This window comes from Vanacampus margaritifer, chromosome 1 (genome assembly GCF_051991255.1).
Source record: "Vanacampus margaritifer isolate UIUO_Vmar chromosome 1, RoL_Vmar_1.0, whole genome shotgun sequence".
Lineage (NCBI taxonomy): Eukaryota > Metazoa > Chordata > Actinopteri > Syngnathiformes > Syngnathidae > Vanacampus > Vanacampus margaritifer.
This window is the reverse complement of record NC_135432.1, coordinates 23,282,708-23,296,557: the sequence shown is the minus strand read 5'-3', so window position 1 is coordinate 23,296,557 and position 13,850 is coordinate 23,282,708. Positions and strand designations below refer to the sequence as shown.

Genomic DNA, 13,850 nt, shown 5'->3' with positions numbered 1-13,850 from the left:
GTGCATGATTTAAGAGCACTTTTTTCCTCCTTTCCTTTTTTTTTAAACTCTTTTTTTATTGCGGGGCAGCACGGTGGTTGACTGGTTAGCCCTTCCCCCTCCCAGTGCAGAGGATGTGAGATCGAGTCCGGCCTTCCTGGGTGGAGTTTGCATGTTCTCCCGTACTTGCGTGGGTACTCCGGTTTCCTCCCATATTCCAAAGACATGCATGACAGGTTAATTGAACACTCCAAATTGTGTGTGTGTGAGTGTGTGTGCATGTGTGTATGTGTGTGTAAGAAAGTGAGTGAGATACTTCCATCCATCCGTTTTCTATAGGCCTACAACTTATCCTGTTCAGGGTCATGGGAAGCTGGAGCCTATCCCAGCTGCAGGTGAGAGGCAGGGTACAGCATACCGATCAATAACAGGTCAAAGAGAGAGACCTTGATGTATAAATTTTTTTACTAATGACCAAGTCATCATCAATTTGTCATGCATATGATAAAAACCAGCAGTTATCTAAAGACACAAAAAAATCATAAACCATCTTTAATTGCTCATGTGGTGTTTTAGTGAACTGCTTGCAGGAACGATTTCTGTCTGCACACATGATCTTATTGTTTAAATGCCAAAAGAATAAAATTACATATTTTTACAAAATTGTGTCTTTTTAAATGTATTTTTATTTGAATTTTATAGTGTATATATATATATATATATATATATATATATTTTTTTTATCAGTCAATAGTGGTAATACTGAATCATTGGTTCATTAATTTGACACAATACATTTTTGTCTTCTTCCTCAGGATGATTATTGTTCCGTTGAAACACATCTGATTTTCGTGGAAATAAGGAATACTTGGCTACCCAAGCGTTGAAATTTGAAAAGCTTATGGAGTCACAACACTGACGATAAGATTTGGTAATGAATTTTTCTTGTCAAAAATTGTAAATCTGTGTTTTTTCTACTTATACACCTTGTGACGTCAGTGTTAATGTTTCTGTTGTAAACCAGTTAGCACATTAGCTAAATTAGCATGACATGATGCATAAAATAATTTCAAACATGGTGGTTTTAACGCCACAAGTAACATATGTTACCACATATAACCTTGTGGCAAGTAACATAATATATATCCACATACAACCTTGTGGCTTACGGGTGGTTTAGGAGTTCCTAGTGAACTTGTATCCATGAGTATTGCCTTTAGCCAACAGAGGGCGCGCTCTCCTCTCTCCTGAAAAGCTGGAAGGCGTTCTCGCGCTCAAAGCCACGCCCCCAATCTTAACTCCGCCCCCACGTTAAAACACTGCCAATAAATTGAAACTAATTGAAATTAAGTAAAACTTAAAACCAGAGAGTTGACACTAATAACCTGTGGCACTCGGAAAAAATAGTGTAAAACAAATCTGCAGATCATAATACAAAAAATATGCTTAAAGAAAATAGTGTTTTTTTTATGTATGTATTTTATTTTTCAATACAACCTTTTACAATGTCAATACTTGTTTGACTGAATGCAGCTTTTTCCACAATGACAAAAAAAATGTCAATACCAAAATCTTATTGTCGGTGAAACATTAAAATGCATATGAAGATTACAATAGGGTTAGTAGAAAGAGGAACGAAAAGATTAAGACGAGTCGAGACGACCATCACCGTTGATGTGCTCTTTCCATTCCAGTTGCCTGGTAACCGTCAGTGACCCCACCCTATGATTCACCGAACCCCTGATTTCTTACCAATAATGCTTTCAAAAAAATCATTTATTTTTTAAACTATTACAGTGCCCCCGAAGGAGGATCGCATACAGCTGCCAGAGGGTAATAACCAGATGTGTCATGAAATGGCTTTTAAAATACCGATAAGAAATGACAGTATTGGAAATAAACACGATCCACGCCGCTAGGTGGTGACAATGTATCTTTAAGATGGTAGTCAGCCGTCAATAAACACAGAAGAAAAACACAAACTCACTAGAGTGCGGTCGACGTAAATAGATGAGGAAATGCGGGGGTGTAGGGTTCGTCCGTAAAGGAATTTTTAAGACGCAATCCCCTTTCCTAGTTTCGTACACTCGCCCGTTTAACAAATGTTGCGATGCTTTAAGTTGTAGGTCGTTTTTAAGCTAGCCACTTATCTATCTCTTCCACTTGTCATCAACTTCTTTTGTCCTATTGTCGAGGCCCAAATGTCCACTGACTGTACCTCAGATAAAATGTCACCACGTTTTTGTTATTTTTCTCCCCTAGTTCATTAGTGGAATATGAGATGGCGTATTTATTTCAACCTCCGACATTTTCAAACCAAAATAATTAACCTCGGACGTGACTCATGGCGTCCTCAAAAGCAGATACCGGCGTAAGCGATGAGACCAATTGTTCCAAAGAAAACAGCAGCGGTTCCTCGGGTGAAGCATCTGACAACCACCAGAGATATTGCCTTGATGACCTGGTGAGCATCGCCACAGTAGGTGAGTTGCAAGTACATCTCAAATGACCAAGATCTTTATTTGGGCTTACTAAGTAAGAGTTTTTAAGCATGCATGTAAACAGTAGGCGCTTTGCTACTTCCGGGTGGTGGAAGTGAGTGACCACCACTGACTTGAACTGAAAATCATGACAAACTTTTGATGTTGCAGCGACACCTCAAATGGTTTAGCAGAATTTTACTTGATTTATCCAGCAGAACCTATGGTTGAGTAGGATAAATCAAGCGGATACCATAAATAGTTGAACAGAGTTTGCAAGACTAACTAGATGTCTAAAACATCTAAGGTCTCTTGAACATTTGTCTAAAACCTTCCAATTTTTGCTGCTGAACTCGTTCCTGGTCCTGTCCATCCATGTCACGAATATCATCAATTTGGCCACCCCCTGTCTGTCACTTCTTACCTCCAAAATGAGGTCACAGAATATCAGAAGTGGGCAACACTCAAGTCAGATTTAAGTTTCAAATTTTAGGAATTAGGTTTTAGCCAAGCAGTTCCGATTAAAGACTCACCTTAACTTAAAAAAAAGAAAAAAGGAATTGTGTTTTTTGTGTGGTGCACACACATCCTGGCAACTCCCCGGTATGTAGTGTGGGTAGAGGCCACCTCATGTGGCAAGTATCATGAAGGAAACTGTAAAAGGTATTATATTTAATTTCAAGGATTATGAGTTCTTGATAAAATTTGGGCAAAGCATGCAAGGTTTGCCTTTGCAACTCAAAATCAAAAATCTAACTTTAGTTCATCAGTCGCTATTAAACCTAGTAATCCACGATGACAGGTAAACTATGTTATCTTAACAGTTTAGCTAATTGATTTACTAAGCTTCTAGCTGTTTTTGGAAGATGATGAAGTAATTGAAAATGGAGGGATTTAAAAATGAACAGAATACAGATATTGTTGTCGCCACCATTTTCCACTTTCTATTGTTATTGCTGTTTTTTTCCTGACTAATGTCGCCACATTGTGTGTGCATACGGTTGTAACTGCCGAGAATACTGCCGCCCATGGCCAACAGGCTCATTACTTCCCCTTTTTAGGACCCCTTCAATAACCTGCCTGATGTAAAATGGAGCTCCAAAGGACCACTTAGTTGTCTCGCGATGAACTAAGCACTGAACTAATGCTTGCATAACGAAGAATTTACAACAGGAGGAAAATATCATCACGGTCTGTAGTTACCTGAGCTGAACAACACGGCCAGCTATCGGTATTGGGTCAGTCAGATGAGTGAAGGTTTGGAGAATGATGTGCGAGGAAGTTTATCAATGATGGACGGAAACCCACTTCGACATGCTCACCTCTGCTAACAGTGGTTGTCTAGGGTATGCAGACTAAGATGTCTGTACAATGCTTAAAGATGATGTGTGTATTTATTTTGGTCCGTATGTATTTGGTGTAAATCTGACTGACCGACTGCTATTTGGACTAGCAGTACACGTTTTCATTAGGGATATTTATATTGCAGATGTTTTAGTTTTTTCGGTATTTGTTTTATGACTGCCCAGTGCCCATTCGAAATAAACTTAAACCCCCAGTAAAAGAAGCTAGGCTAGCTGTAAGGTGATCTCATAATTAGATGTGGTTGGATTTTTTTTGTCTGAATGACTTCCGAAACATGTTTATACAAACACGCAATACATGCAGGTGCTCCTCAATTTGTGTCTGTCAACAGCACAAGCTTCTGATCGCTTCCTAATGGCTATCGTTCCATTTCACTTCATAATTACAGAGCCCGGGCATTTGCAACATAACATACAATACATATTGAACAGGTTCATCATTTTTAATGTTGGACCTGACTGTTTTCTAAGAACATCCAGGAGGAAAAATCACTCTTCCTACACCCTACATTACCGGATTAATACATCCCTTCATTTTCTATTCAGGATTATCTTTTCGAGACATAAAAATCAGGCTTTTGATCAGAAGTTGAAGTGGGAATGCTCCAATTGTGCCTGTACAGCAGTTTGTCTTTTAATATTGCTTCCTTGTGTCCCCGTTATTTAGGTAGAGGATCTTTTGGACGAGTGTACCTGGTTAGGGACAAGAAGAGCAGGACCTTCTATGCTCTGAAACGGATGAGGATCCCTGATGTGATCCGCCTGAAGCAGGAGCAGCATGTACACAACGAGAAGGCGGTTCTAAAAGAGGTCAACCACCCCTTCCTCATACGACTGTGAGTTTGTCCCCACGGTCTCCTGCACAGGCCTACCCCAATCATATTCTCATACAAGCACAACGTGACAACCTTGCCTATGTGATACTCAAGATCAAACACTTGACTTGATTGTAGTCCAAGTCTACTTAAACAAAGACTCAAAAATAATAGTCAGCACATACCAGTCACGTCTGCGCTTATTTTCTTAGCTCAAATCATTTCAGTTGTCCTCAGTCTTCCCCTTAGCTCGAATAATTTTAGTAATTCTTAACTGTTTGCTTGGCTAGCTTGCTTGGTACACACTTATGACCTCTTTTATCCTTTGTCTTAGCTAATAAAACCTTGTGACATTATTTGTTATTCATCACAGGAAAACAGTTTTTAACAATTTGTCATATCACATCCTAATCATACACGCACACTCATGGACAAAATTGTTGCTACCCCTCTGTTAATGAAAGAAAACCCCACAATGATCACTAAAATATCTTGAAATTGACAGAAATAATGCATAAAAAAATCAAAATTAACCAATACAATGAGGGTATTGGCTGTTTTTATATGGACATTATTCGGATTAAAAGCCTGATTGGAACAAAGATGCTTCGTGTTTGTACACATACCATTCGGAATATTCTGAGCCGATCAAACCCATTCCGATCAAGATTTTATTCTGAACGACTGTCGATTGATAATCCGATCAACACGCATGAATACAGTTTAATGGGAATGGCGAGGCTGCATCCAGTATGTCTTGACGTAAATGTGTCGTGACGTCATCGTTTCCGCCCTTTAAAATGGTGGCGTCTTGACAAGAGTACATCTGCGAGGGCAGAACTTGTTTTAAAGTACTTGGGGCTTGTTTTTATCAAGCTCTTGTTTCAATAAAAGGGTTAAAACTATCACAACTACTGTGCTAAATGACGAATGAACTCATCTTGATAAATCACGTGATCGATGTTTCACGGCTGCCGCGGGGCTGACCTGATTAGCGGAGTGGAACATAAATCGGAATGGATCACGTCACATGTGAACAGGTGACCACAGATCTTCAATCGGAATGACAAAAATGTTTCCATGTAAACATGGCTGGTGTTTTATTTTTGTTTTTATTATTCTATTTTATGCTGTTTAATGATCTATACCGGTGACATATACTAAAGAGCAGGTCAATGAAGTGCTCTTCCACTAGATGGCCGAAGGTGCAGTTCAACTTTATCCTCTTGTTGCCTTTCATACAGCAGATGAATTGCTTTGTGTTCAATCATTATTTCACGATACTAGTAGTATACTTTTTGTTTTGTGGTGTTCCATGAGATTTTGCCTGGGCTCAATAAAGTTTAGGAAACAGTGATGTAGACTTTCATCAACTTTTCATCCATTTTTATTTTCCTTGTCAGGTTTTGGACGCACCATGATGAATGCTTCCTTTATATGTTGATGGACTACGTGCCTGGCGGCGAGCTGTTCCGCTACCTCCGCAGCCAAGGCCGCTTCAGTAACGCCACCGGTCTGTTCTACGCCTCTGAGATTGTGTGTGCTATCGAGTATCTCCACTCCAAAGACATCGTTTACCGTGACCTGAAGCCCGAGAACATCCTGCTGGACAGGGAAGGCCACATCCGACTGACTGACTTTGGCTTTGCAAAGAAGCTTTCTGACAGGTAAAATCAATATCCATGTTCATGTCCATTTGTTAAGTTTGATAAGATTTACTGTTCCTAAAACATTCACAAATGAAAGCAGGTGTCGTCACCTTTTTAACAAGAGGCCTGTCGTAGGGTGGAGGGTGATATTACACAAAACAGTTTAACTGCTGGTCATTGATAAGTTGTCATGTTAGTATGATAATGTACATATAATGTTTACTTTTTTGATCATTCAAAGGACATGTGGCTCTCATGGTGGGGTTACACGTGAAAAATTGTTGGTACCGTTCTGTTAAATAAAGGAACAATATAAATACAAATATAGAGTCACTCAAGAAGAGTTTCACAACTGACCCAGTAAGATGCAACATTAGTCATTTTTACAAAAAATAAATGTATGTTAGTGAGTATTATTTTGTTGCGCAACCTTTGCTCGGCAATCACTGCAATCAAACCATGTCTAACTCAATGAGACGTATGCACCTGATAAGCAAAGGCTCGATTTTCATTCATTAATTTTCCATAAATATTATTTTTTGTCACTTTAACTTTCAAGTTAGATAGCATGTTGTTGTTTTTCTTTCACAGTAGGGTACCAAGACATTTGACCAAATGTGTATATCAGACAAAAAAATATCAGTTGTTAGGGATCATTAGCATAAATGATGACTTTTCCTTATATAATCATATGAAAGTATGAAACAAGATAGTCATTCAAAGGTTTCCAATATAAAACATGATACACACACTTGTAACTAATAATGAGTTCAATACTTGTCCGAATGTTTTTGGAGTCTGGCATCATTTTGTCTTTCCCTTCCGGAGCAGAACCTGGACTCTGTGCGGCACCCCAGAGTATCTTGCTCCAGAAGTTATCCAGAGCAAAGGTCATTGCCGTGCAGTAGACTGGTGGGCTCTCGGCATCCTCATCTTTGAAATGTTGGCTGGGTGCGTACTGCCATACACACACTACTGGTTGTAAGTCACAGACACTGAGCCATCTATGTACGCCAGTCATATTTGTAATAAGGGAGAACAATTAAATGCTCTTCCCTTGGATGGCAGAAGGTTCAATTAACCTGTTGCATCCATAAAACAGGTGATAAGAAATAGTGTTCAACTACATAAGCCACAATTTCATAGTGAATCAGTAACAAAAAAAAAAAGTGTGACTAAATGTAGACAAGATCATTATTATTTTAGTGCGGTACAGTATTTGTTTGGTGCTGTGCCGTGACATTTTTTATGTAATATATGTGCCATAGCTTAATGTTTGGTAAACACACTAAAGGTTCTACTGTATATGGTCACCAAAGCAATGATAAAAATATTTACATTATTCTTGTTCTGATTCCGTCTCTTCACAGGCATCCACCTTTTTTTGATGACAACCCATTTGAAATCTACCAGAAGATCCTGGCAGGAAAACTGTATTTCCCACGGCATCTGGATTTCTACGTCAAGTATGCATTTATTACCAAAAGAAAGAAAAGCAAATCTTAATGGGCTTTTATGAGTCTCATCATGCTGAAGAATTTAAATTAATCTTAGGCCATGTACACACACTATTTAAAAAAACCCTGATATTTCCCTCTTCTGGGTGTCGGAAAAAAATAGTGTCCACACCACCACGTTTGTAGAAAAGAAAACATCCACAGCTAACTGCATTAATGCGTCTTTAAGTACGTTCATAACCATGCCAGACCTCAAGGTGGCAACAGTTACCGAAATCCTATCCAATCAGAGTACGCCTCCGTCTGGCGACGCCTCTTTCACAAATTAGGCCTACAATGAGATGCATGCCAAGCCTCTAGGTGGCAGTAGTTAGACAAATACTGCTCATCTCTTGACGTCACTTCACAATACGTCACACAAGCACGGACTGTCAGCCACTGATCTGTATGTATGCGGATCAGTGCTGTCAGCACACACAAGACTTTTTATTATTATTATTATTATTAATTTAAAAAAATACTTGTAAACAGTCAATGAGTACATCATAAACGGAGCATAGAGGAAAACAAAGAGTATAAATGCAAAATCTTAAAAATCTTCACTTATTTTTTTTAACAACTTTTTCCCACTCACCACACACACATACAAACATGAGCTCCCTGGTGGGGAAGCAAATCCATGCCGCCTTTTTTTTCTTCTTCTTTTTTTAACTACTTGAGGTATGTGAGAGTGACGTGTATAGAGGACGACGTAAAACTTAGTTTACTAACGGACAAACGTGACTGCGTAGCCGGAGAAATACACAAATCTTCACTTTAGCCGGAGTTTTTAGAAACCTAGAAATCCCCGCGGACGTGTGGATGACAGGGCAAGCCGCAGAAAAATATCTCCCGTTTGCAAAAAAAACGGCTACGTGTATACATGGCCTTAAAGATGGTGATTGTGGTCAAATTTGCCTGAAACGAGGACAACTCCTATACAAGTTAAAAAAAAAATTGTTGATCATTTGATATTCCGAAAGTATTTTGGCAGTGACTACTTCTACATTATTGAGGTTATTTGTTGGAGCAGTACAGTAACTTCTGGACTATAAGGCGCACCTGACTATAAGCCGTGCTAGCTAAATTTGGGGAATACTCGAGTTTGTTACACATATAAGCCGCACCCGACTGTAACGCGCAGGTGTTTTAATGTTACCGCACCGGGGCTTCCCGCTACTTTCTTTTCCATAATGAGGGCGCAAATTGTCTCACTCTCGTTCTATCACTCCTACTTTATTTGGGCTCACTTAGTTTGTTTTGCTCTGGCTGACGCTATTGCGCTACATTTTATAATGTGCCCCCCTTGTGATCCGATGGATAAGCCGCGCCTTTGTATTAGCCGCAGGGTCAAACGCAAGTGAAAAAAAAGTTGCGGCTTATAGTCCAGAAATTACTGTAGTTGTTTCAAAGTTTTTTTCCCCACAAGTACCACCTCAAAATATACTTATGTCATTCAGTAAAACAGTGTACAGTAGCATAGTAGTCCTCATTGATTATCAAGAACAAGACCGAGGTTTTATTTCCTAAAACTGAACTGTACTGGATAAAACATTTTACACAGTTTGAACATTTAATGCAGTGAATCTTTTGTTTATCACTGCAGCTAGCACATGTACTACTTGAGGTATGTATACTTCAAAATAGCAAATCACAATTGTAAAGTATAGTCAAATAACAACGATGACTTTTCCAAATAACTGATGAAAGCGCTGTATAAAAAGCAGCCCATTACCATACTTTTGACTTCACACTTTTAAGTGTGACATGACACTTTCAGCAGAAAGTCAAAATAATACACATCATTTCATGGCTAAATTCAAATACTGTACATATCAGCCCTTGTGAGGAATAAGTGATTTGAAAAAATGGATGGATGTATTCTGTGAGATTTTTTTCTTCCAGTGCGATATTGCTGTAGCGATGTGCGATATTTGCCACTAGGGGGTGCCTTGGAGCAGCAATCTGGGTAAAAGATTTACAGAGTGTTTGTTTTCCACAGGGACCTAATCAAGAAGTTTCTGGTAATTGACCGAGCCAGAAGGCTGGGCAACATGAAAGTGAGTCGGAATGTCTTTTCTTTGCATTGAACAACTGAAAACTAATATCACACCTCATATTTGCCCTATAGTAATGTTTGGGTGACTCCATATGGTCACTTTATGACATTTTCTGAGTGAAATTTAAAGGTAAATATGTGATCAGGTCAGATCACATCAGATTTTAGATGTTTATTTTTATATGAAGTTGGTTGTAATATTGTATTAAATGTACAGCCTTCTTTCTATTTCTTTAGAATGGGGCAGATGATGTGAAAAAGCACCGATGGTTTAAGGCCATCGATTGGGAGATAGTTCCGCTGAGAAAACTGAAGGTAAGTCATTTCTTAGCGTTGAAATAGTTGTTGAGGACCCATACAGAGTACTTTAAATTTGAAAATGCAACAGAAATGGGAACATTCTTTTTTTAGATAAACATTTAATAAAGACAATTTGCTATGCATGGTAAAATAGACAATACATTTTCAAAATTCTGCATCATGTAAATTTAATGTCCTCTAAAAATAAATTCACACACTTTAATGTCTAAAATGTTGTCGTCTGCAGACAACATAAGTGAGTGCCGTCCAGTTGAGCCCGTATTGCCCAAATTTTGTTTTCAGCACTGCCTTAAAATTCCCAGCAAATTGTCAATTGGGTTTTATAGCGAAGACATAACAATATTCAATAATTGTTAGTCATTGAGTTTAAAAGATTACGTTAATTTTAATAATTAAACTGCAACTTCTAACTAACTTTTCTGGGTAAATCCACAGCCGCCAATAGTTCCCAAAGTTTCCCACGAAGGCGACACCACAAACTTTGAAGTTTACCCCAGTGACGAATGGAAAAAAGAACCTTGCGTTCCACCAAGAGACTTGGAAATCTTCAAAAACTTCTGACAACTCAGTGTTTTGTTCATAGAAAGAAAAGAACAAATATGCAGAGAATACAGTCGACCCTCACATATTCGTGCTTCGATATCTGCAAATTGATTCTCTTTTTTTGGGTGTGTTTGTTTGTTTAAAAATTTGCCTGTTTGCGATGTTCTGTAATGGGGGTAAAAAAAAACAAAAAAACACTGGAAATCATTTTTATTTTCATGACAAAAAAAAACAATCTACATTATGCAGTGTATGACATTTAGGGCCAAATCCACTAAGAATGCACTGCGTTAATTGCACGCAGCGAAAATTGCTCCACATCTGCACCTGCAGCTTGCTCCCCTTAACGTCCTATTCACTAAGGATTTTGCTCTAATTATATACCAGCGCAAACACGCCCACCAAGTTTGACAGCTTAGAGCAAATTTGCCCCTGATTTACCACACAGGGCAATGGATTTGCGGCAAGAACACGGCAGTATAATAACAGTTGCGATTAAAGATGACATTATCAGAAAGCGAGGTTGGACTGAAGAAGCCCAAAAGCGTTTCCCTCATTTAGCGTCATTAAAGGCATAGTTTGGGTTTTTGGACATAATTTGTATGGCATCCTCACCTAAAGTGGTGTGCAATCAGCACTGACTTACCGCTGACAGCGTTCTGTGACCCGAGACCCGGTCCAGTTTTGGTCTAGACGAAAGTAGTCCAGCAAGTTGGCTGGGGTCACGGAAATAAAGCAGTTTTTTTTCTAAAAACAATTTGTGTTCAAAATAAGGGAGGTAGAAAGGATAGATAAGACTGTGACCGTGACTACGTTTACATGCAGTCAATATTGGAGTTAAGGTCAAAATTTCGGTTTCTGAAACATTCGGGGTAACTCATTTACATGCATGAGCGGACATTCATGAGTTACTCCCATATATGGTCATTGTAAACAATTGGAATATCCCGAACAAAATTGAAGCCTACTTATGACCAGTTTGCTGTGTAATCAAGGGTTTATTTTACACCGGGCTGCACCGCTACAGCAATTCTAAAGCATCACCATCATCAGAATTGTTGATGTGTGTGTATGAGCGTGCTTAGCTTTAAGCTGTTTGCTGCACTGTATTTTAAAGGGAACAGCAATGTTTGACAATGTAAGCATTTGAAATGCTATTGAAGCCTTTTTTTGAGGTTCAGCTGCTACAGGTCCGGCTAAAGACGTTGCAGAATCAGTAATCATCGCCATGGCGGCGAATACGCTAAAATAACCTAAGAATAGCATGGCTAGCGCATTTAACACTGGAACTACATAAATGCTTGGATGATCGAGTCAACTTTTCACAGACGTCTGCCTGGAACCGCATTAAAGCAGAGTGTCGTCAACTTTGCACAGCAAGATAGAAAGAAAAAAAAATGAGTAAGCGTCTGGACTCTGGAGAAAAAAAATAGGCTATACTTGATAAACTAAACTGGAAATAAATTACTGTATGCTACACCCTACCACAACCAGGAGTGGCCTATTGTTAAAAGTATATTACTATTTTTTTTATTGGGATTTTTTTACATCATGAATCTTATTTGTGTGTTTTTGCAATAGAGTCTTTAAGTTTTATTTAGACTTTTGAGGTCTAGATCGGCAAAGAACATTCTCACCTATAAACAACACTATTGATTTTTCTTTATTTCATTAAATGGGGAACAACAATTTACACTTGTTTAACTTCTATTTGAAGTGAAGTCGTTCAGACACGTTTGCTACTGTCTCTGACTCCTACAAAAAAATAAAACTCACAACCTAACATTGTGTAATATAAAATTAAGCTATTGCTATTCGGTTTGACACAATCGTAGTTTTGTATTATTTGGTCAATTTGTGACCTTTTAAAATTGGAGGAAAATGAATAAAACTGATCTTTTTGCCCAGAATCCGATCATCTGAAAATCACGTGACCAGATTTCCAATCATGCGATTGGATCAGGACATCTCTTAATATTCATAGTTATTGGTATATTTTTGGTCTAAACTATACATAAAGCTCATTATAATCACTTATAGAGGTGCATTAGTTATTCACGGGAATTTGTTATCCATCATGAATAGTTGGGGGGTCTACTGTATTCCTATTGCTTAGCATGTTATACCTCTTTTACTCCCTTTAATGAGTCATACTGTAACCATCATATCACAAAACGTGCTTTTTATACTCTCATCCACCCACCCATTTTTTAAATTAATTTTTCTGAGCCTAAACATGAGAGAGAAAAACAAGACTGTTACTTTCTACTTTTGAAAATGTTTTATATTTCATTGATAATGGCATATTACTTTGTGACCTCTGAACCCTGTGACTTATTTGCCAGAAGCAAGTATTACAGGAAAATACTACTTCCTTTTTTTTGTTTACAAAAGGCAGCAAAAAGGTGCCTTGTGTTTTTTGCTAGATACTTTATTTGTTAACTTCACTTGAAATTTGTCCTCCACTTCTCATTGTGACGTGACTCCAAATAAAATTACAAGAATAAACTTTTAGCTGTTTTAAGTTGTCCTTGTCTCTTTAAAGTTTCGCCAGTTGCTTTTTCTTACTAAATTCTAAGTGGCTATCAAAATTGATATTAGAACAAAGTAGCCGAGCCCAAGCATGTGACAACAATATAACAACCAATTGGAAAAAAGTAAGTACAAAATCTGTATATAAAGAATTTTCTTAAAATAAAGATTACTGATTCCAGTCAGGCATACTATAATATGCGGCCATCTGTGATTGTTGAATTGTTTTTTAGTCATTTATACTTCACAGATTTCATGAAGTCCTTGTAAAGTCAAATTTGCTTACAAGTTACTTAAATTTCTTTGTTACATGCAATAGTTTATAAGAATAATATGTAAACAATCCATTCAGTGGTAGCTTATTACATTTTTGAGGGCAACATTGTAATCACGGTTTCTGTTAGAGGGCCGGACTGAAAATCCTAAGAATGTTAAGATTTAAGTACTGTACAGTATTTGGTGAAAAAAAACATGCTTGCTGGGGAAAAAAATGTTTTTGTACAGATTTTCTGCCAAAATGAAAATAAATCAATTTAGCAAGAAACATAAAGGAAACAAGAGTTTTTTTCTTTAGTAGTCTACAGGTCATATATGGCTTTCTCACCTGTGCAA

At 38.0% G+C, this 13,850-nt stretch overlaps 1 protein-coding gene across 1 annotated transcript; it reads left to right on the top strand.

Moving 5' to 3' along the window:
* The first annotated feature begins 1,961 nt into the window (after positions 1-1,961).
* Positions 1,962-13,226, top strand: prkx (protein kinase X-linked). Its single transcript, XM_077585072.1, has 8 exons — positions 1,962-2,462; positions 4,491-4,659; positions 6,042-6,305; positions 7,119-7,238; positions 7,658-7,753; positions 9,786-9,843; positions 10,080-10,157; positions 10,599-13,226. Exons 1-8 carry the CDS (start codon positions 2,324-2,326, stop codon positions 10,722-10,724), a joined length of 1,050 nt encoding a protein of 349 aa, XP_077441198.1. The 5' UTR covers positions 1,962-2,323; the 3' UTR covers positions 10,725-13,226.
* The last annotated feature ends 624 nt before the right edge of the window (positions 13,227-13,850 follow it).

Bases quoted from the DNA above. Each gene is read 5' to 3' on its own strand.
- prkx (XM_077585072.1), top strand. From the start codon at position 2,324: ATGGCGTCCTCAAAAGCAGATACCGGCGTAAGCGATGAGACCAATTGT. The intron at 4,660-6,041 runs GTGAGTTTGTCC...TTTCCTTGTCAG, and splicing joins CACCCCTTCCTCATACGACT to GTTTTGGACGCACCATGATG. The intron at 10,158-10,598 runs GTAAGTCATTTC...GTAAATCCACAG, and splicing joins TTCCGCTGAGAAAACTGAAG to CCGCCAATAGTTCCCAAAGT.